Source organism: Gorilla gorilla, chromosome X (assembly GCF_029281585.2).
Source record: "Gorilla gorilla gorilla isolate KB3781 chromosome X, NHGRI_mGorGor1-v2.1_pri, whole genome shotgun sequence".
In the NCBI taxonomy this organism is placed as follows: domain Eukaryota; kingdom Metazoa; phylum Chordata; class Mammalia; order Primates; family Hominidae; genus Gorilla; species Gorilla gorilla.
Window position 1 is genome coordinate 148,001,074 of NC_073247.2, and position 23,007 is coordinate 148,024,080.

The 23,007-nt window shown below is 41.5% G+C and overlaps 1 protein-coding gene and 1 pseudogene across 1 annotated transcript in view; one reads left to right on the forward strand and one right to left on the reverse strand.

The window, feature by feature from the left end:
- Positions 1-846: 846 nt before the first annotated feature.
- On the reverse strand, positions 847-2,086 carry LOC101123767 (serine/threonine-protein kinase 24-like; annotated as a pseudogene).
- Positions 2,087-10,121: 8,035 nt separating this feature from the next.
- The window catches only part of ADGRG4 (adhesion G protein-coupled receptor G4), a 110,481-nt gene continuing 97,595 nt past the window's right edge, over positions 10,122-23,007 (forward strand). The window contains exons 1-2 of the mRNA XM_031006059.3: positions 10,122-10,212; positions 13,946-14,024. Coding sequence (XP_030861919.2) covers positions 13,955-14,024 — 70 coding nt within the window. The 5' untranslated portion in view covers positions 10,122-10,212; positions 13,946-13,954. The remainder of the gene's footprint in view (positions 10,213-13,945; positions 14,025-23,007) is intronic.

Below are 23,007 nucleotides of genomic sequence, written 5' to 3' on the forward strand. Positions count from 1 at the left end.
GAGATCATGCTGCTGCACTCCAGCCTGGGCCACAGACCGAAAATAAAAATAAAATTGCATTCCCCACCCTCCTTCAAGAAATCTCTATATCCCTTTCCCACTTTGCTTTCCTCTGTGGCTTTTTTTCACCTTCTAATATGTTATATGCTTTATCTTTTCTTTTGTTTGTTTATTGTCTGTCTACATCCAGTAGAACATAACTTCTAAAAATCGTTTAGTTAATTAATTTTAATTTTATGAACCAAAACTAAATAGAAACACAAAAACCCCAAAGCTGTTAGAGACTTTTCTTTATATATATTTTTCGGCCTGTTGAATATTTACTCCACTGACATTATCTACAGAAGCACTTGGCCAGTTTTTACACAGTGATTCCTTATGCACACTGAAAGGGTCTCTGCAAAAATGACACTATATACAAATCTGTACACCCATCCTCCAGAGCAATTCCCCAGCTCCCAGAGGGAGTTATCAACTTAAAGCAGGATACTTGAGGTTTCATGTCTTTAGTTGCCTTATCATGATCCCAAATATACATTTCAGGGTTTGTTTTAGTTTTTAAAGACACTTTCCTTGAATATGTGCACTATGGTTAAAATTAAAAACAAAAGAAATAAAATAAAATGATCGCTGGAAGGAGCTGACCCTCCCCACCCATCTGGGAGGCTTCATCTGGCTGCAGCACAGCGAGGACTGTGTGTGTCCCTGGACAGGTGCCCGGCATTGGGGTGGCCCCCGGTGGCTCACCGCTTCAGTGGAGTCAGCGAAGGCTCTTGCTGACTTTTAAAAAGGAGGAGGATGAAGCAGAAAAAAAGGAAAAACAAAACCCCAAATGCCAAAGGAATTTCAGTGGGATGAAGTTTCTCCACCACTTAGAGAATATCTGTGGAGCTGCTGCAGGAGCTGGCCCACCATGGTGTCGGAGATGCGGTGGCACACCTCCTCCACCAGGTAGACGGCCCCTCGCAGCTCTTCAGTGGACCCCAAGTTCCCTCCGCACGCCTGGCTCTTCTTCAACTCTGCAAGCAGAGGAGAAATAATTGTAGATAAACACTGAGAGAAAGGGCTCTTTGGGATGTCTTTCATCTTATTTGTCTACATCCGATGGCTGAAGAGCTCCATTCTCAAGATTCCTGGGATCTTTTTCTTGGATTGTGAAGATCCAGTCCCCAGAATCGCTGCCCCACTGAATCTTGGCCATCTGTTTCCGAGTTGGAATCCTCGGAGCTCGAGTCTTCTTGGCTCTGCTTTGCCCTCCATCTCTTATACCTGTCGATGAGCTCGGTCAAGTAGGAAGTTTTCTTTGCATCACGTAGTATAAACTTGTGCTTCAATAACTCCTTAGCAGTGGGTCTAAAGCTCGGCTCTTTATTCAAACAGGCCTCCACAAACTCCTTGAGGGGTTTACTGTAGTTTTCTTCCAACGTTGGTGGGTTGTTCTTTGGAATAAGGAATGAAACTTTCATGGGATGCAGCTTGGAATAAGGTGGTTCTCCTTTTGCAAGTTAAATAGTTGTTATGCCCAGGGACCAGATGTCTGCCTTTGAGTCATAGGCCGACTGTTTGATGACCTCGGGTGCTATCCAGAACGGGGTGCCCACGAAAGTGTTCCTTTTGGTCTGGGTGTCTGTCAGTTGGCCAGCCATGCCAAAGTCCACCAGCTTCACCTCGCAGTGCTCAGACAGCAGGACGTTGGCCGCTTTAACATCTCTATGGATTTTCTTCTCCGAATGGAGGTAATCAAGTCCTTTCAGTATTTCTTTTAATATAGTAATGATCTGGGTTTCATCTAACGGGCCAGGTTCTAACAGATCTAGTGCGGAGCCTCCATCAGGATATTCCATTATTATCCATACTTTTGTATCCTTCATACATCCTTCATGTATCCATAATATTTGGTTACGTATGGACTGTCACACTGACTCAGCACTGTGATTTCTTGTTGAATGTCCTCTATCTCATCTTCAGCTTCTTCCAGATCAATGATTTTTATGGCAACCACTTTCTGAGTCCAACTGTCAATGCCTTTGAACACCTCGCCAAAGGAGCCCTTCCCAATGTTCTCTAGTTTTGTAAAAAGCCTTTCTGGCTCTCTGCTTGGCTGTTATTGGTGTATAAGAATGCTTATGATTTTTGCACATTGATTTCGTATCCTGAGACTTTGTTGAAGTTGCTTATCAGCTTAAGGAGATTTTGGGCTGAGATGATGGGGTTTTCTAGATATACAATCATGTCATCTGCAAACAGGGGCAATTTGACTTCCTCTTTTCCTAATTGAATACCCTTTATTTCTTTCTCCTGCCTGATTGCCCTGGCCAGAACTTCCAACACTATGTTGAATAGGAGTGGTGAGAGAGGGCATCCTTGTCTTGTGCCAGTTTTCAAAGGGAATGCTTCCAGTTTTTGCCCATTCAGTATGATTTGGCTGTGGGTTTGTCATAAATAGCTCTTATTATTTTGAGATACGTCCCATCAATACCTAATTTATTGAGAGTTTTTAGCATGAAGGGGTGTTGAATTTTGTCGAAGGCCTTTTCTGCATCTATTGAGATAATCATGTGGTTTTTGTCATTGGTTCTATTTATATGCTGGATTACATTTATTGATTTGCATATGTTGAACCAGCCTTGCATCCCAGGGATGAAGCCCACTTGATCATGGTGGATAAGCTTTTTGATGTGCTGCTGGATTCGGTTTGCCAGTATTTTATTGAGGATTTTTGCATCGATGTTCATCAGGGATATTGGTCTAAAATTCTCTTTTTTTTGTTGTGTCTCTGCCAGGCTTTGGTATCAGGACGATGCTGGCCTCATAAAATGAGTTAGGGAGGATTCCCTCTTTTTATGTTGATTGGAATAGTTTCAGAAGGAATGGTACCAGCTCCTCCTTGTACCTCTGGTAGAATTCGGCTGTGAATCTGTCTGGTCCTGGACTTTTTTTGGTTGGTAAGCTATTAATTATTGCCTCAATTTCAGAGCCTGTTATTGGTCTATTCAGAGATTCAACTTCTTCCTGGTTTAGTCTTGGGAGAGTGTATGTGTCGAGAAATTTATCCATTTCTTCCAATCATGAGTGAGCTCCCATTCACAATTGCTTCAAAGAGAATAGAATACCTAGGAATCCAACTTACAAGGAATGTGAAGGACCTCTTCAAGGAGAACTACAAACCACTGCTCAAGGAAATAAAAGAGGATACAAACAAATGGAAGAACATTCCATGCTCATAGGTAGGAAGAATCAATATCGTGAAAATGGCCATACTGCCCAAGGTAATTTATAGATTTAATGCCATCCGCATCAAGCTACCAATGACTTTCTTCACAGAATTGGAAAAAACTACTTTAAAGTTCATACGGAACCAAAAAAGAGCCCACATTGCCAAGTCAATCCTAAGCCAAAAGAACAAAGCTGGAGGCATCATGCTACCTGACTTCAAACTATACTGCAAGGCTACAGTAACCAAAACAGCATGGTACTGGTACCAAAACAGAGATATACACCAATGGAACAGAACAGGGCCCTCAGAGATAATGCCACATATCTACAACTATCTGATCTTTGACAAACCTAACAAAAACAAGCAATGGGGAAAGGATTCCCTATTTAATAAATGGTGCTGGGAAAACTGGCTAGCCATATGTAGAAAGCTGAAACTGGATCCCTTCCTTACACCTTATACAAAAATTAATTCAAGATGGATTAAAGACTTAAATGTTAGACCTAAAACCATAAAAATCCTAGAAGAAAACCTAGGCAATACCATTCAGGACATAGGCATGGGTAAGGACTTCATGTCTAAAACACCAAAAGCAGTGGCAACAAAAGCCAAAATTGACAAATGGGATCTAATTAAACTAAGGGGTTCTGCACAGCAAAAGAAACTACCATCAGAGTAAACAGGCAACTTACAGAATGGGAGAAAATTTTTGCGATCTACTCATCTGACAAAAGGGCTAATATCCAGAATCTACAATGAACTCCAACAAATTTACAAGAAAAAAACAAACAACCTCTTGCCAACAAGTGGGCAAAGGATATAAACAGACACTTCTTAAAGAAGACATTTATGCAGCTAAAAGACACATGAAAAAAATGCTCATCATCACTGGCCATCAGAGAAATGCAAATCAAAACCACAATGAGATACCATCTCACACCAGTTAGAATGGCGATCATTAAAAAGTCAGGAAACAACAGGTGCTGGAGAGGATGTGGAGAAATAGGAAAACTTTTACACTGTTGGTGGGACTGTAAACTAGTTCAGCCATTGTGGAAGTCAGTGTGGCAATTCCTCAGGGATCTAGAACTAGAAATACCATTTGACCCAGCCATCCCATTACTTGGTATATACCCAAAGGATTATAAATCATGCTGCTATAAAGACACATGCACACATATGTTTATTGCGGCACTATTCACAATAGCAAAGACTTGGAACCAACCCAAATGTCCATCAGTGATAGACTGGATTAAGAAAATGTGGCACATATACACCATGGAATACTATGCAGCCATAAAAAATGATGAGTTCATGTCCTTTGTAGGGACATGGATGAAGCTGGAAACCATCATTCTCAGCAAACTGTCGCAAGGACAAAAAACCAAACATCACATGTTCTCACTCATAGTGGGAATTGAACAAGGAGAACACATGGACACAGGAAGGGGAACATCACACACTGGGGCCTGTTGTGGGGTGTGGGGAGGGGGGAGGGATAGCATTAGGAGATATACCTAATGTTAAATGACGAGTTAATGGGTGCAGCACACCAACATGGCACGTGTATATATGTGTAACAAACCTGCACATTGTGCACAGGTACCCTAAAACTTAAAGTATAATAATAAAAAACAAAAAAGAGAAAACACCACAAAGCAGAATTCATAATATAACTATGGTTATATATATATATATTAGGGCTCTTCCTTGAAATAATTAAGAAAGTTTTGATACAACCTTTTGAAGAGAGTTTTAAATTTCATTTATTGGATGTATCTTCCTCTAGGTAATAATAAAAATACATGAAAGAAAAATTCATGTATTTTGGTCATTACTGCAAGAATTAAAGAAAGAGGAAAGAAACATGAAAGGTGGCTTGCCAGTTAAGACAGGTTTATTTTAAAGAAAACAAACCTGAGAGGAGCATTTTGGCTGAGTTAGTTAGAGGCACACTTTTTTACAGACTAAGAGTTTTTAAGGATTCAGGGTGGGAGAGTTTATTAGAGGCTTGGACTGCTTCTGTGTTTCTTTGTTGTGTTTATTTGGGAGGGAGAGTTGTGTGTTTGTTCCCATATATATTTTTTTGCAGCTGCAAGCATACACCCCAAGTCTGCTTTTAGCTTCCCTATCTTAGTGCACCTGAAGGGAGAGGGAAAAAACAAAAAAACAAAAAAAAACCTTTCTGGATCTGCCTTTAGGTACGGCATGCCGGGCAGGCCCGACTGCACAGGGAGTGAGCCGTGGCGCTCAGAACGTCCACTTCCTGGGACAGGACGGCCGGGTCACGGATCCGCGGGAGCTGGGAGGCCCGCGGGCTGCGCACAGCCCTCGGGCGGCCGGGCAGGCCAGAGCCCGAGGCCACTCCGGGCTTAGCGGCGAGCAGCTGGCCGGGTCTCCATGCATCATCACGCCAGGGAGGGGCTGCAGGGGGCGCCGGGCCTCCAGCGAACTGCCGCCACCGCTGCCCTGCCACTGCTGCTGGGCTGAAGCTGCTATGCCTGGCCCCGCCTAGAGCCTTTTCTTTTCTTTCTTTTTTTTTTATTATTATACTTTAAGTTCTACGGTACATGTGCACAACGTGCAGGTTTGTTACATATGTATACATGTGCCATGTTGGTGTGCTGCACCCATTACCTCGTTATTTACATTAGGTATATCTCCTAATGCTATCCCTCCCCCCTCCCCCCACCCCACAACAGACCCCGGTGTGTGATGTTCCCCTTCCTGTGTCCAGGCGTTCTCCTTGTTCAATTCCCACCTATGAGTGAGAACATGTGGTGTTTGGTTTTATGTCCCTGTGATAGTTTGCTGAGAGTGATGGTTTCCAGCTTCATCCATGTCCCTACAAAGGACATGAACTCATCATTTTTTATGGCTGCATAGTATTCCATGGTGTATATGTGCCACATTTTCTTAATCCAGTCTATCACTGATGGACATTTGGGTTGGTTCCAAGTCTTTGCTATTGTGAATAGTGCCGCAATAAACATATGTGTGCATGTGTCTTTATAGCAGCATGATTTATAATCCTTTGAGTATATACCCAGTAACGGGGTGGCTGAGTCAAATGGTATTTCTAGTTCTAGATCCTTGAGGAATTGCCACACTGTCTTCCACAATGGTTTAACCATTTTACAGTCCCACCAACAGTGTAAAAGTGTTCCTATTTCTCCACATCCTCTCCAGCACCTGTTGTTTCCTGACTTTTTAATGATCGCCATTCTAACTGGTGTGAGATGGTATCTCATTGTGGTTTTGATTTGCATTTCTCTGATGGCCAGTGATGATGAACATTTTTTCATGTGTCTTTTGGCTGCATAAATGTCTTCTTTTGAGAAGTGTCTGTTCATATCCTTTGCCCACTTTTTGATGGGGTTGTTTGTTTTTTTCTTGCAAATTTGTTGGAGTTCTTTGTAGATTCTGGATATTAGCCCTTTGTCAGATGGGTAGATTGTAAAAATTTTCTCTCATTCTGTAAGTTGCCTGTTTACTCTGATGGTAGTTTCTTTTGCTGTGCAGAAGCCCTTTAGTTTAATTAGATCCCCTTTGTCAATTTTGGCTTTTGTTGCCATTGCTGTTTTAGACATGAAGTCCTTACCCATGCCTATGTCCTGAATGGTATTGCCTAGGTTTTCTTCTAGGGTTTTTATGGTTTTAGGTCTAACATTTAAGTCTTTAATCCATCTTGAATTAATTTTTGTATAAGGTGTAAGGAAGGGATCCAGTTTCAGCTTTCTACATATGGCTAGCCAGTTTTCCCAGCACCATTTATTAAATAGGGAATCCTTTCCCCATTTCTTGTTTTTCTCAGGTTTGTCAAAGATCAGATAGTTGCAGATATGTGGCATTATTTCTGAGGGCCCTGTTCTGTTCCATTGGTGTATATCTCTGTTTTGGTACCAGTACCATGCTGTTTTGGTTACTGTAGCCTTGTAGTATAGTTTGAAGTCAGGTAGCATGATGCCTCCAGCTTTGTTCTTTTGGCTTAGGATTGACTTGGCAATGTGGGCTCTTTTTTGGTTCCATGTGAACTTTAAAGTAGTTTTTTTCCAATTCTGTGAAGAAAGTCATTGGTAGCTTGATGCGGATGGCATTAAATCTGTAAATTACCTTGGGCAGTATGGCCATTTTCACGATATTGATTCTTCCTACCCATGAGCATGGAATGTTCTTCCATTTGTTTGTGTCCTCTTTTATTTCACTGAGCAATTGTTTGTGGTTCTCCTTGAAGAGGTCCTTCACATTCCTTGTAAGTTGGATTCCTAGGTATTTTATTCTCTGTGAAGCAATTGTGAATGGGAATTCACTCATAATTTGGCCCGAACTCTCCTTAAGCTGATAAGCAACTTCAGCAAAGTCTCAGGATACAAAATCAATGTGCAAAAATCACAAGCATTCTTATACACCAATAACAGACAAAGAGAGAGCCAAATCATGAGTGAACGCCTAGAGCCTTTTCTACCTCCCCCAGCTGCAACATTAAATGCAGAATCTTTGCTTACTGGGCTCATATCTATTAATGTGACCTGTTCCAACTTTAAAACAGAAACTTTTTGAGGGGAGATAGAGTTATCTGCTTTGTTTGCTGCTGAATCCTTAGCATCTCAGAGTGTTGCCTGTACACGGTGGGCACTCAAATGATTGCGGACTATATGAATACTGTTATGCTTGAAAAATAAGTTGCAGAAGAACAGGTAATAATAGCTAATACTTAATAAAGCATTTATTACGTACCAGGTAGTGTTTTAAGGGCTTTACATGTATTATCTCATTGATTTTATACAAATAATAGAGGTGGATACCATCATCACCATTAACTCATCATCATCATCATCATCATTTCCATGTTGCAGATGAGGAAGCTGACCAGTGAGACATTAGGAAAACCGTGTAGTCTGGCTTCAGAGTCTGTTTTATTAGCTACTATGGTGTACTGTCTCTCTTGTGATATGGCCCCTTTTATAGTATGTTTAAAAGCATGAGCCTGGTGCAGTGGTTCACAGCTGTTATTCTGGCACTTTGGGAGGCCAAGGTGAGACGGTTGCTTGAGGCCAGGAATCTGAAACCATATGGGCAATATAGCAAGATGCTATCTCTACAAAAAATACAAAAATTAGCAAGGTGTGGTGGTGGATGCCTGTGGTCCCAGCTACTCTGGAGGCTGATGTGGGAGGATTGCTTGAGGCAGGAATTTGAGACCATATGGGTAATATAGCAAGATGCTATCTCTACAAAAAATACAAAAATTAGCCAGGCGTGGTAGTGGATGCCTGTGGTCCCAGCTACTCTGGAGGCTGAGGTGGGAGGATTGCTTGAGCCTGGGAGGTGGAGGCTGCAGTGAACCTTGATTGCGCCAATGTATTCCAGAATGGGCAACAGCCAGACTCTGTCTCAAAGGAAAGACAGACAGACAGACAGACAGACAGAGACAGACAGAAAGAAAGAACGAAAGATTGAAAGAAAGGAGGGAGGGAGGCAAATTTATGTGATGTTTAAAAACATGTAGTATCACTATGCAAAATAATACTACACACTGTTAAGAAATGCCCACATATGTAGTGAAAGTATAAAGGAATGCATGGGAATGACAATGAGCAGGCAATCATTGGTAGTTGGGTGGTAGTTTTTAAGTTGGCAATCAAATGTAAGTAAAATTGTCCTTCAAAATCTCTTAAGGAGTTGTCAGCATAGATGATTTTTTCCTCCAGCATTGGACCCTTTTGCTGTTTCTATGGTTGAGCCCCAAATTCAATAGCTGGCTTGCTATTCCCCACCAATTGGCCTGGTGGGATGCTCACACCAGGAAAGGGAGAGGGAATGAAGATGGCTTGGACCTTCAACAGATTAAGGGTCTTTTCTAGTGTTAGAAACAGGGACAGAGTTGCAACAAGTCAATCAGCTCAGCCCTCTCTGTGGGAGGACAAGTAAATCAGCAGAGCCATATGGCTATCTAGGCCTTTGAGTTTCCAGGCATGGATGGCTCATAATATCCCGTGATAGCCTTTTCTGGTGCATATCAATTCCTATTGTCAATAATGACTTATTTATATCTAACTCACATCTCCGACTGCAATTTCAGCCAATTTCCTACTTCTCTGTGGATATGGAGAGCAGATGGTCAACATTCTCCTCATAACCTTCCAGGGAATGGAAGATACCCGTTGAAGCCCTCCCAGGTGACAATTGTTTTCCTGACAAAAGAGTTCCAATTTCTTTTTTTTGTACAAATTTAATTTTCTAGTCAATTATTTCATTTGTGCTATGTTGGATTTTTAACAAAACATAGTGTTTTTCTTTGAAAAAAAAGAACACATGCAAATGATTACAATTCTTACAGTACAAAAGCATGTTCAGTGAAAACTGAGGTTTCCTCCCACCCAAAACCCCTCAGTTTCCATCTCTAGAAGCAACTATTCTTACCAGGGTCCTTTTCCAGAGATATTTGATGACATATCTAAGTATATATAAATAATTCTCCTCTAAATTCTTTTCTTCATTTCAGCAAACATTAATTAAGCACCTACTATGTGTCAGGCACTGTGCTAACTCCTGGGGCAGGGCACAGAAAGAACAGGATGTGTTTCCCTGTCCTCAGGAAGCTTACACTCTAGTAGGGGAGAAAGGCATAGTTTATGAAGTATTGATTGAGCGCCCTCTATGTGCCAGGCAGCATGCGAACCACTGGAGAACATAGAGTTCCTGCCCTACCAGAGCTTAGTGTTGTGAGGGAGACAGATCAATGAGCAGGCATGGTGTGAAATATAAACACACGCCAGGGAAGTGTCAATATGTTTCTTGGTAATGGCTCCACATCTTCTTGTAGGCTGTGTGACCCCATGCTGGGGACAGGTCACAAAACCTAAGCCTTGTGCCTACTGGAAAGGAGAAGCAGTGGAGTCCTTGACAGAAGCAGTGGTGCTGGAACCTGGTGCTAGGCGCTGGGCCAAGCACTTTACATACTGTGTGTTATGTAATCTTCACAGCAATATGAGGTGAGTTCCATGGTCAGCATTTTACAAATGAGGACACTGGGGGCTCCAGAGAAGTTAGGGAACTAGCCACAAGTCACACAGGTGGGACTCAAACTCAAGCCTGTCTTTCCGCAAAGCCTGGATTCTTATTCACTACTCTGATCACAGTTTGTGGGTTTTGGGGTGAATCATGGATGATTCCAATACACCTCCTCCTTCTCCATTCCCCTGTGAAGAATCCTGGCCTTAAGCTGGGTCGACTCAGCCTCCTATTAGACTGAATTTTCTGTTGAAGATATGAGATGAAGAGGAAAATGCACGGTTTGGTAGTCAGGACAACTTGGTTCTAGCTCCTGCTTTACCTTTCACAAGCTCTATGACTTTGGATGAGTCATTCTACCCTTGGGACCCCAGGGGCCTCACCTGTAAAGTTCAGAGGCTGACAGGGATCATCTCTGAATCCTCCACGGGATTTTGATGGTATTTCTGTCACCCCTAAGGGGCTGTAATGACACCTTCTGGGACAAAAACAACATCCCCTTCTTGAGACGAACATAAAGCCAGTTCAATAAATCTATTTACTTTCGAGGCGACTTGAAGAATAAATGTCCAGTGAGGGTAAATAGCTGGCTTCACCTTACTGATGGAGTAAGATGTGAATATGTTCATGCCTCTTTGGCCTTTGCTTTCTGCTCATAGTTCTGAACACTACACCTCCTCCTCCCCACTTTCTTAATAAAGTGAAATGAGCCTTAGTCAAGTAAACAAGTACCCTTTTAATATATCCAATTTAATTAAAGCAATAATCAACTAGGAACTGAAGATAATCCTTAGTGAAAACTGGGAAAGAGCCCTCAAATTAATGGGTTATTGCAGGGTTGTAATAATCTGAGAACTTTGCCCATGCTGATTTTATGCTCAGGAGAGCAGCCCCATGACGTGCTACAAGCCGCAAAAAGAGGATCTACCCGGATCAATAAGCCCCATAAAGCTAAGAGCAGAGAGGCTGGTTTGATGCAGAAAAGAAGGTGACTGAGGCATGGACAGCAGAAAATGAGTCTCCTGTTTTGTGCTTCTTTCATTTCACATCAAACATAGGAATTTAGAGACAAGATCTGGTCATTTGGGGGTGGGAAGTTAAAAGAGTCCAGTTCTCAGGTAAGTGTTTCTGTTCCTCCCTTCCTCCTTCCCTCCCTCTTTCCTTTCCTTCCTTCTTTCCCTCTTTCCCCCCTCTCCTTCTTTCCCTTAAATTTTTCTGAACAACAAAATTAAGAAATACACATCATGAAATAACCAAATTGCTTGAAATTGTGTGAGGTATAAAATTCAAGTCTTTAATCCTCACCCTTTCTTTCTCTTTTCCTCTTTCTTTACTTTTCCTCCTTCCTTCCTTTTATGTTTTTTCAAAATTATGAAAGTAATGTATGCTCATTGTAAAAGCAAACAGTACAGAATCACAGGAAGTATAAAGGAAACATTTAATTCCCATTTTTCCTTCCTATCTCTTTCCTCCCCTTCCTATCTTCACCTTCCTCTCTCTCTCCCTTTCTTCCTTTCTCCTTTCCTTTGATTTTTAAAATTATGTAACTAATTTATAATCTTTGTAAAATAACCAGACAGTACAGAACAGTATGGAAAATTCCTCATGCCCCACCCCCTTTCCTCAACCCACCTTTTCATGCCTTATATATAGACTTACCTTATTCCTTTTTTTTTTTTTTGGAGACAGAATCTTGCTCTGTCGCCCTGGCTGGTGTGCAGTGGCATGAACACAGCTTACTGCATTGTCTGTCTCCCAGATTCAAGTGATTCTCATACTTCAGCCTTTCAAGTAGCTAGAATTATAGGCATGCGCCACCATGACCGGCTAATTTTGTATTTTTAGTAGAGACAGGGTTTCACCATGTTGCCTAGGCTGGTTTCGAACTCCTGGCCTCAAGTGACCCAGCCGCCTCAGCCTCTGAAAGTGCTGTGATTACAGGCGTGAGCCACCATGCCCAGCCTTTATTCCTTTTAGTGGTTGCATAGTATTCTGTTGTGTAAATGTCCCATGATTTATTTATTGGGCACCAGGTAAGTTTCTGAAACATACCTTGAAGTTGTTATAAAAGTTTAGAGGAAATGGAAGAAAAATATAAATTGGATTACTTGCTGCTGAAAATCCCATTTTGTAGATAGCAATCATATCCATTTCTATAGCACTTTATGCTTTGAAAATTGCCTTCGAAGTATCATCTCATTTGATCCTCTTCAAGAGCAGCTCTGAGAAATATGCAGATTATTATCTCCATTTTTACAGATAAGGAAACTGAGGCCCAGGGAAATTAAGGAACAGAAATATGTATGGCCTCACAGCCAGTTACTGATTCTCAGCCTAGTCCTCTTATAGGACTATAAATTTAAGCTGCGTTTCATTTTGCAAGTCATAAAAGATTTAGACACCCCCTTACTTCTAAGCTCATAGTTTAGAAAATCCATCCAACTCATACAAATTCCCTTATTATTCTAATGAGAATGGTGGTAGAATCCTTGGTAAATATGAAGAGCCTGATTAATGGCTGGCGTTCATAGCAAGCTCAAGATTCATTTGACTTCCTAATTGGCTTCTGTTACATTAAATGTGAAGTGGGTCTATTCATTCCAAATCCCACTTGGAGGTAGAAAGAAATACAATACGTTGCATTATCCTATAGAAAAAGAAATGTTTAAATCAGTAGTAAATCATTCAGAAGTATATTTTATTTAAAATCAGAAATGCCCATCAGCACCCTACTGCCAATTTTCTGTAACATGTTTCAGTAGGATTTGCAGTTTTAACACCATTTTGTTTGGAGAAAAGAGGGTTTTAAGTGCATTTTCCACATAAGACACTATAGTTACAATTAATTAAGGAGAGAAGCTGAGTGAACATAATGAAATGGTGATTAGATTTCTCTAAACAGATCTGTTTTAAAAATACAAATGATTTGATGAGTTACTTTTGTCAACAAGGTCTTCTTGCATAACATTCCTTCAAGAAATTTAGGATCATTACAACTACAAGTAGTTGAATTGAAGTTTGTGCATTAGGGTTGAATGTATCACATTTTGGTTTTTTGTTTGTTTTTGAGACAGAGTTTTCACTTGTTGCCCAGGTTGGAGTGCAGTGGCGCAATCTCGGCTCACTGCAACCTCCGCCTCCCAGGTCCAAGGAATTCTCCTGCCTCAGCCTCCCAAGTAGCTGGGATTACAGGTGCCTGCCAGCATGCCCAGATAATTTTTTTTTTGGTATTTTTAGTAGAGATGGGGTTTCACCATGTTGGCCAGGCTGGTTGCAAACTCCTGACTTCAGGTGATCCACCCGCTTCGGCCTCCCAAAGTGCTGGGATTACAGGCATGAGCTACAGCTCCTGGCCTCACATTTTGTAATTATGCATTTAATGTCTGTCCTCCCCACAGGGCTAACTGTCCTATGATGGCAGAAATCTGTGTCTTGTCTTCTCATCACTGTATTCCCAGGGAGCAACACAGTGTCCAGCACATAGAAGGGATTCAATAAAATTTATTGAGCTAGTATATAGATAAATCCATCAGTGAGGTTTCAGCCAGGCTGGGTATCTCTGGTAAATGCCTATCATGTGGTTGGCTGACATGACTTTAAGCAATAGGAAAAAAACCTTAGGTGGTATGCAAAGGAGAAGTGTGGTCACGTACGCTTAGAAATTGTATTTTCTGAATATCTGAGCTGGGCATATTTTTGACTTTTTAAACACAGACTTAGACAATGAAAGAACACATCATATATCAGAAGCTTTATGGATTGATTCTCATGTCGAGTTTTATCTTTCTCTCAGGTAAGAAAATGTATTCTTATTATCTCTTTCAATGTCTCATGTATAGTAGGTTATAGAAATAAACCATTTGAAAAATACTACCAATGGAGATTTGCTGGGCTGCCTCTTAATGGTCACCTTTTGGTCAATATGGCTACAGAAGAAGCTGAAGCATCAGTAAGTGAATTAATTCATTCATCATTCTATACTACTGATAGAGAGCTGGCCTCAAGCAGGCAGTAGCTTGGACTACTGCCTTTGACATTTCTTAAAGCAACTCTGAAATGCCATTTGGCGGCTAATGCACACCTAACAGAAGATTTGGGTTTTCTTTTGGGCTGTTTCCTCTCCTCCGTAATGCTTTATTTAAAGCTGTCTGAAGCATTGTGATATCGTCTTTCTGTCTCCATTATATGTATGTGGCAAGAATCATAGAATACAGATGGGGAAACTGAGGCATGCAAACAGCTGGTAACAGATTCATAAAGCAATGGGCATATATTCTGGAAGCACCCAGACCTTCCCTAGACTCTATGACAGGAATGAAAATAATTTGTCTCTATTTTACAGTAGATAATTAAGACAATTCACTGAAGTAGCTGGTAATTTAGAGACTTCAGGAGAAGGTCTTGGTAAACTGCAATGTTGTCCACATTAAGTAAATTCAGTTGGTAACATTGCTTATTTAGCACATAAGTACTTAGCTAAAAGGTCATAAATGCCAGTGAGTGACAACACCTGATGAAATTGACCTGTGTTTAATTTGAACGGTCCTCAAGCGTAAGAGCTAATCTGCAAAAATACCAAATCATCATCGCCATCAAGAGCAAACACTGGCTTCTTGCTGCATGCAGAGCCTGATGGGAAACCATGTTTCTTATAATAGAGATTGAAATGGGGCCTATGGGGTACAGTGGCAACTTTGTCACCTGGCCTACCTGCTAAAAAGTTGATTTATTTTTCCTCTACCTGTTTCCTCAAGGGCAAGAAACTGTATTTTTCCAATTTCTTTATCCAAAGCATCCAACACACGCCTTGACACACAGTTTAGGCACTTGGTTCATATGTGCTGATTTAATGAATTCATGCAATTTGAAATGATGAAAACTTTCAACATCTGTATGGTGGTGGGGTATATGACACAAACTCCATTGGTTTTTGTGAAGGGCTACAGGGCATGGTATAGAGCAATCCAGAATAGTGGAATATGGGAATCTAGTGTAGTCATGGAATAAAAAGTGAAGAGTGTGTGGTACTGAAAAGTTTGCATGGGTTTGCGAGGAATGTCACCAGTCAGTGAAAATTATTATTATTATTATTATTATTATTATTATTATTATTATTTTGAGACAGAGTCTCGCTCTGTTGCCCAGGCTGGAGTGCAGTGACGCAATCTTGGCTCATTGCAACTTCTGCCTCCCAGATTCAAGCGATTCTCCTGCCTTAGCCTCCTGAGTAGCTGGGAATACAGGCGTCGGCCACCATGCCCGGCTAATTTTTATAATGGTCAGTGAAAATTATGATAGATGTGCAGGTTCTCAACCTGCAGAGGTCAATTTAAAGCAGTCACAAGGTTTGAGACTGTTTAAGTCTCAAATTCATGAGTCAAACAAGTTTTTTTGTAGGTTATCAAACATTTAATTATAATTGTTCTTTGATTGCCGAGAAATTCATTACTTTTTTCTTGGAAAAGAAAGACCCTGTCCTTGGAAACAACGGCATAACTCAGGTTCAGTTCCCTTCAGGCTCCAGATGAGTCACCAGCCTCCCAACTGTGAGGGTCATTATTACTGGGGAGAGATTAAGGCCAGATTAAGTGGAGGGTGACTCAGAGGTGCTCTAACTGGGAGGAGCCAGAGTGTGGAGCAAAACTGTCTCCATAGAAGAATATCAAGGGTTGAGAAGGAGAAACCAAATCTGTATTAAAGTCTATGGGGTGAGAGCAGAGCCAGAAAGAAGAGATGAAGACTGAGGTCAAGAGCTGAATAGTTGCAGAATGGAGCAGGAGGTAAAAAATAAGGCATAAATGAGAGAAGAGGGCCTAGGACTTAGGCTGTATGTGGGACTCGGTTTCCTAGTGCTGTGTCTTAGTTTGCTCAGGATGCCATAACAAAATACTATAGATTGGATGATTTAAACCATGGGCATTTATTTCTCATGTTTCTGGAGGCTGAGGGTTCAAGATCAAGGTGCCAGATGATTCAATTCTTGGTGAGGGCCCTCTTCCTGGCTTGTAGACAGCTGCCTTCTCTCTGTGTCTTCGCAAGGCTGAGAGAGAGAGAGAGAGCTCTGCTTTCTTCCTCTTCTATAAGGGCACTAATCCCACCATAGGGGCTCCACCTTCATGCCCTCATGTAAACCTAATTACTTTCCAAAGGCCACACCTCCAAATACCAACACATTAGAGGTTGGGGCTTCAGCATAGGATTTTAGGGGAGGGGGAAACAAACATTCAGTCCGTAACATGATTTTCCTCTTAATGGTGCTGGCTATTGGCTGTGTAATGGGTATGGGTAGGTTTGGGTTGAAGACATAGGGCTATAGTAGTTGTCCTAAGGTCTTGCTCATACCATGTATATACACACACACACACACATAGACACACACACACACACTCACACCCCAAGTGGAGTAGGACAGGCTTTGCTGGCTGAAAGAGTGTAACATGTGTTCTGGAGCATTCTTGAGGCGGGAGGCTGGGGTTTTGTGACATTCTTGAGGTGGGAGGACGGGTTTTTGAGGCACCTAGCCTCTACAGTCAGTAACTTTTGCTTCTATATTGGATAGGCAATTAGTCAATCTGGGCCAGAATCAACTTTCCTGAGAAGTTGTCACATATGCAGAGACGACCTGACCAGGAATTCTTTTGACACAGGAGAGCCCCAGAGCCATGTCAGAAAATCAGTCCTTATGCTGTAGAGACAAACTAGGCCAGGGCAGTCAGGACGCAGTAGGAGTGTAGAGGGAAAGAAATTCTTCTTCTGAAAGGTGTTTGTGTAGCCAGGGTTCAGGAAAAGCCCTATCTTTTCTTTTTTAAAAAAATTTTATTTTTTAAATTGTAAATAGACACAGGATCTTGCTGTGTTGCCCGGACTGGTCTTGAACTCCTGAGCTCAAGTGGTCCTCCCACCTCAGCCTCCCAAAGTGCTGGGATTACAAGCATGTCCCACCCTGCCTGGTCTATCTTTTCTTGAGAAAATAATTCCACGAGAAAAGAGAAGTGGAGGATAAACTTTGAGGAGAAACTAAATTTCTGTATGAATTCAAGAGTTGAGCTGTCCAATATGGTAATTACTTGCAACATGTGGCTAGGTTTTAATTAATTAAAATTAAGTTAAAAATTCAGTTCTTAGTAATGCAAGCCAGGTTTTAAGTGCTTAATAGCTACAGGTGGCTGGTTGCTACCATATTAGGCATTGCAGATACAGAACATTTCCATATCACAGAAGGTTTTATTAGACAGCACTGTTCTGGAAGGTTGTAGAGACTGGCATTTGAGAAAAGACATTTGTTTTAAACAGCTTTATTGGGCTGGGTGTGGTGGCTCATGCCTGTAATCCCAGCACTTTGGGAAGCCAAGGCAGGTGGATCACTTGAGCTCAGGAGTTTGAGACAGCCTTGGCAATATGGCGAAACCCCGTCTCTACTAAAAATATAAAAATGAGCTGGGCATGGTGGTATGCACCTGTAATTCCAGCTACTCGGGAGACTGAGGCACAAGAGTAGCTTGAACCCAGGAAGTGGAGGTTGCAGTGAGTCAAGATCGCATCATTGCACTCCAGCCTGGGCAACCGGAGTGAAACCCTGCCCATAAAATAAAATAAAATAAAATAAAATAATAAAATAAAATAAAATAAAATAAATAAAATACAGCTTTATTGAAATATAATTTACATACCATTCAGTTCACCCATTTAAAGTATACAATTCAATGGTTTTCAGTATATTTAGAGTGGTGGAACCATCACTACTATCTAATTCCAGAGCATTTTTATAACCCCCAAAAGAAATACCATACTCTCCGTTCCTCCCCCAGCACTCCAGGCCTTGGCAATCAGTAATCTGTTTTCTGCCTCTGTGAATTTGCCTATTCTGGACGTTTCAGGTAAATGGAATCATACGATATGCAGCCTTTTGTGACTGGCTTCTTCCACTTTACACAATGTTTTCAAGGTTCATCCATGTGTAGCATGCATCAGCAGTTCATTTATTTTTATTGCTGAACAATATTCAATGGTATGGATATACCTCATATTTTTTTCCACTCACCAGTTGATGGACATTTCAATTGTTTCTACATTTTGACTATTATGAATAATGCTGTATGAACATTTGTGTACAAGTTTTGTGTGGACATATGCTTTCATTTCTTTTGTGAATATACGTAGGAGTGCAATGGCAGAGTCAAATGTAACTTTATGATTAACATTTTGAGGAGCTCGCAGACCATTTTCCAAAGAAGCTGCATCATTTTACGTCCCCACTAGCAGTGTATTAAGGTTCTGATTTCTCCACATCCTCACCAACACTTGTTATTGTCTATCTTTTTGATCATAGCCATCCTATTGGAAATGAAGTGATACTCCACTGTGGTTTTGATGTGCATTTCCCTATGACTATTAAGCATTTTTTCATGTGTAGAAACAGACATTTTGTCTAACAATACTCAAAGCCTTTCACCTGGGAAATTATGCATTCTAGACTCTGAAGCATAAGTTCTTTCTTTTTAATTTTTTCAGATACATATTTCCTTGAGTTGGCACAGGCATAGCACATTTGTCTAGCATAGGACAGATGAAAGAGGCTCATATGATAGCCTGTTTGAGCTTGAGCATGTCACTTAGGAGGGTGACTGGCCACCATATTCTGTCTCGGGCTAGTAAGTTGTACAGATTTCCTTCAACAGTAAAAATATTGACAGGGAATTGCATAGGCTGAAAAGTAGGTCTGAAACAGTTTTCCCCATGTTGTTCATCGCCCAGAGGTGGATGGGCTTCTAGGATCCCTGGCTTGGATTTTTGTTACCTAGGTACTTTTGAGTTGGTCTATCAAGGTAGGGCTTATGGGAGCTGTTAGCATCACAACACAGAGACCTTAGTAGAGGGCCCTGTAATTCCACTGCCAGGCAATGATCAGTAGTCTTTCCTCTTCTGGAAATGGCTTCTCTGCACACACCATTATGCAAACTTAGGGGCTATCTTTCATTCTTCCCTTTCTCTCACCCTCCACATCTAATCCATTGAGTCTTGTTCATGCCACCGCAAAAATACATCCTAAATCTGACCGTTTTCTTTTCTTTTCTTCTCTCTCTCTCTTTTTAAACCATTTTAACTGCTTCCGCCATGGGGTGAGCCACCATCATTTTCTCTTGGCTGACTTCAGTAGCCTCCTAATGTTCTCCCTGCTTTCACTCTTGCTCTGCTACAGTCTATTCTCCACACAGCAGCCAGAGTGATCCTTTAATATATCAAGTCAGATCATACCACTCTTTTACTCAAAACTTGCCAATAAGTTCCTATCAAAATTAGAATATAATTCAAACTCTTTAATGAGACCTAAAAAGCACTACATGATCTGATCTCCCACTGCCTCTTGGGCTTCACTTACCACCATGCATCCTCTTTCTCCCTCTGCTCCAGACACACTGGCTTCCTACTATTCCATAAACACACCAAGCACGGTCCCACCAAAAGACCTTTGCACGTACTGTTACCCATGTCTGGGTCACTCTTATTCCACATCTTTGTACCCTGGCTCTTTTTTCATCCCCTGGGACTAAGCTAAAATGACTCTTTCTCAGAGAGGCCTTTCTTAACTATCCTGCATAATGTAGACATTTCCTTTCCCCTCATCTCTGCTTTTCCCATTACCTAACTCATCAAACTGTCAATTTCTTTCCGAGTACTGTATGTAATTTGTGTTTTTTCCTTTACTTGTTTATTGACTGCATCTGTCCCTGGAATGTAAGCTGACAAGCTCAGGGACCTTGTGTGTTATGTCTACTCTATTACTGCACTCTAACACTGACACATAGTCAGTGCTCAGTGACCATCGCTGTTGAGTAAATAATTTTTTTTCAGGGAGCTTCTGGCTTTATGAGTAAGGACATCTGTTTTTTTTGGGTGAGACATGGGCCTTGAATCCAAGATTTGAAGGAAAAATCACATGACCTATGTGAGGCTAATTCCTCTGTCTCCTATGCCAAGAACTCTTGGCAGGCCACAAACGGAGTCAGCAGCCTAGGTACTAGAGGAAGGGATGTGTTGGACAACTCTGTGGCTGGTGATTGGTGACAGAAATGAGGATCAGGGTTGGACGCTTCTATATCTGGTAGGCCTGGTTTATCTAAGGATTAGCCTGGTTACAAGACCAGTGGAAAGTGTGGGCAGTGGGTGGCAGATAGTAACTCTGATTCTCTGTGGTTGTGCACACTATGGCCATGGTGATGTGGGTAATGGAGCTCCCCAGTATCAGGCACCTATTGATTATATCTACTCAGACAGTCATGGGGCTGCTAGACCAGGGCCTGGTCTACAAAGTTTTTCAGTGCTCCAGAACGTTGAATTCCAAAGATTTGTGATTCTAAGAGCCAGAAGACTCCCTGCTCAAGTGAGTATCTGCTCACCTGCCCTTTTATGAGTGGGTAGTGACACTTCCAAGATAAGGCAGGCATGGAGTAGCCTTGGTAGAATGCTCACTCTCAGAGTGGCCAGATTCTTCAAAGTATAAACACAACTGATGCCTCTGGTGGGCCCTTTTCCTCAAATCTGCTCTGCAGCCTCACCTTGCTCTTATAGGTATTACCAGGTGATTAGCTGCGTTCTGAGCCCCACACAGTGTTGAGTCAAGTTGTGTCTTCCCAGCATTCATATGTTGAAGTCCTAACCCTCAGTACCTCAGAATATGATCTTCTTTGGAAATAGAGTCATTGAAAATATAATTAGTTAAGATAAAGTCATACTGCAGTAGGGTGGGCCCCTAATCCAATATTATTGGTATCTTTATAAGAAGAAAAAGTGTGGACACACACATGCACACAGGGAGATCACCATGTAAAGATGAAGGCAGATATCGGGGTCATGTGCTTATAAGCCAAATAACACCAAATATTGCCAGAAAACCACCAGAAACTAGGAAAGAGGCATAGAACAGATTCTCTCTCACAGCTCTCAAAAGGAACCAACCCTGCTGACACCTTGACCTTGGACTTCTAGCCTCCAAAACTATGAGATGATACATTTCTGTTGTTTAAACAACCCAGTATGTGGTATGTTGTTATGGCAGCCCTGGCAAACTAATGACACAGACACTGATGCTCTGGCAGGCTCACTGGGTTAGAATTAAAAAGAGGAAAGCAGGTTACCTCATGGGGAAGAAACAGTGACCAGATCATGCCCAGAGTACCTGACCATGGAAGAACCTCATTTGTCCTTTGCCCTGAAGGTAGTGCAGGACAGTGGACCTGGAACCACAGTCCCCCAAACTTTGAAACACTTGAACATTTTAAGGAGAAACTTTGCCTTCTAAGAAAGGGTAGAAAAACCTGTGTAGGATATGTCTGATGTTACTTAATGCTGTCATAAGCAGAAACCAAAGGGATTTTGCTGAAAAAAAAAAAACAAACAATTCAGATTGTCTATCTCTTAGAGTTTTAAACCATTTACTCTCTAACTTTTTATTTTATTTGTTTATCTGTTTTTGAGACAGAGTTTTGCTCTTGTCGCCCAGGCTGGAGTACAGTGGCGTGATCTTGGCTCACTGCAACCACTGCCTCCTGGGTTCAAGTGATTCTCCTGCCTCAGCCTCCCGAGTTGCTGGGATTAAAGGCATCTGCCACCACGCCTGGCTAATTTTTTTATTTTTAGTAGAGATGGGGTTTCGCCATGTTGGCCAGGCTGGTCTCAAACTCCTGACCTCAGGTGATCCGCCCGCCTCAGCCTCCCAAAGTGCTGGGATTATAGGCATGAGCCACCACACCTGGCCTTACTCACTGACTTTTAAAATAAATGTATTTATTACTTTTGGGGTCTGACAGGGACAGAGAATTCTCCCTTGATCTTTTGCTAAACATTCCCTAAAACAGAAGGCAGAGCACGAGTTCAGTATACAGTCCAGAACTTCTCATTCTATGCCAAATGCTTCATTCCTGATACCTTTGCACAAGGGACAGCACTCCATCTGCCCACCCATTAGCCTCCAACTCAGTGCCCTAATACAGGATACAACTATTTATTCAGTAAACAGCTACAAAGGACCTACTCTGTGTCCATGAAGTTGGACCTCCCCCATCTCACACTGTACATGAAAATTAACTTGAAATGGATGAAAGACTTAAATGTAAGAACTAAAACTGTAACATTCTTAGAGGTAAGCATAAGGGAGAATCTTCACTACCTTTGGTTTGGCAATGGATTCTTAGAAATGACACCAAAAGCGGCCGGGCGTGGTGTCTCACGCCTGTAATCCCAGCACTTTGGGAGGCTGAGGCAGGTGGATCATGAGGTCAGGAGATCGAGACCATCCTGGCTAACATGGTGAAACCCCGTCTCTACTAAAAATACAAAAAGTTATCCGGGCATGGTGGCACAGGCCTGTATTCCCAGCTACTCGGGAGGCTGAGGCAGGAGAATTGCTTGAACCCAGGAAGCAGAGGTTGCAGTGAGCCAAGATTGCACCGCTGCACTCCAGCCTGGGTGACAGAGCAAGACTCCATCTCAAAAAAAAAAAAAAAAAAAAAAGAAAGAAAGAAATGAAATGAAATGAAATGACACCAAAAGCATGAGCAATAAAAGAAAAGAAAAATTCGATACATTGAATTTCATTAAAATTAAAAACTTTTACACATCAAAAGACACTATCAAGAAAGTGAAAAGACAATACAGAATGGGAGAAAATATTTGCAGGTCATCTATCTGATAAGGTTCTGGTATCCAGAATTAAAAATGGGCAAAAGACTTGAATATGTATTTCTCCAAAGAGTCTATGCAAATGGCAACAAACATAT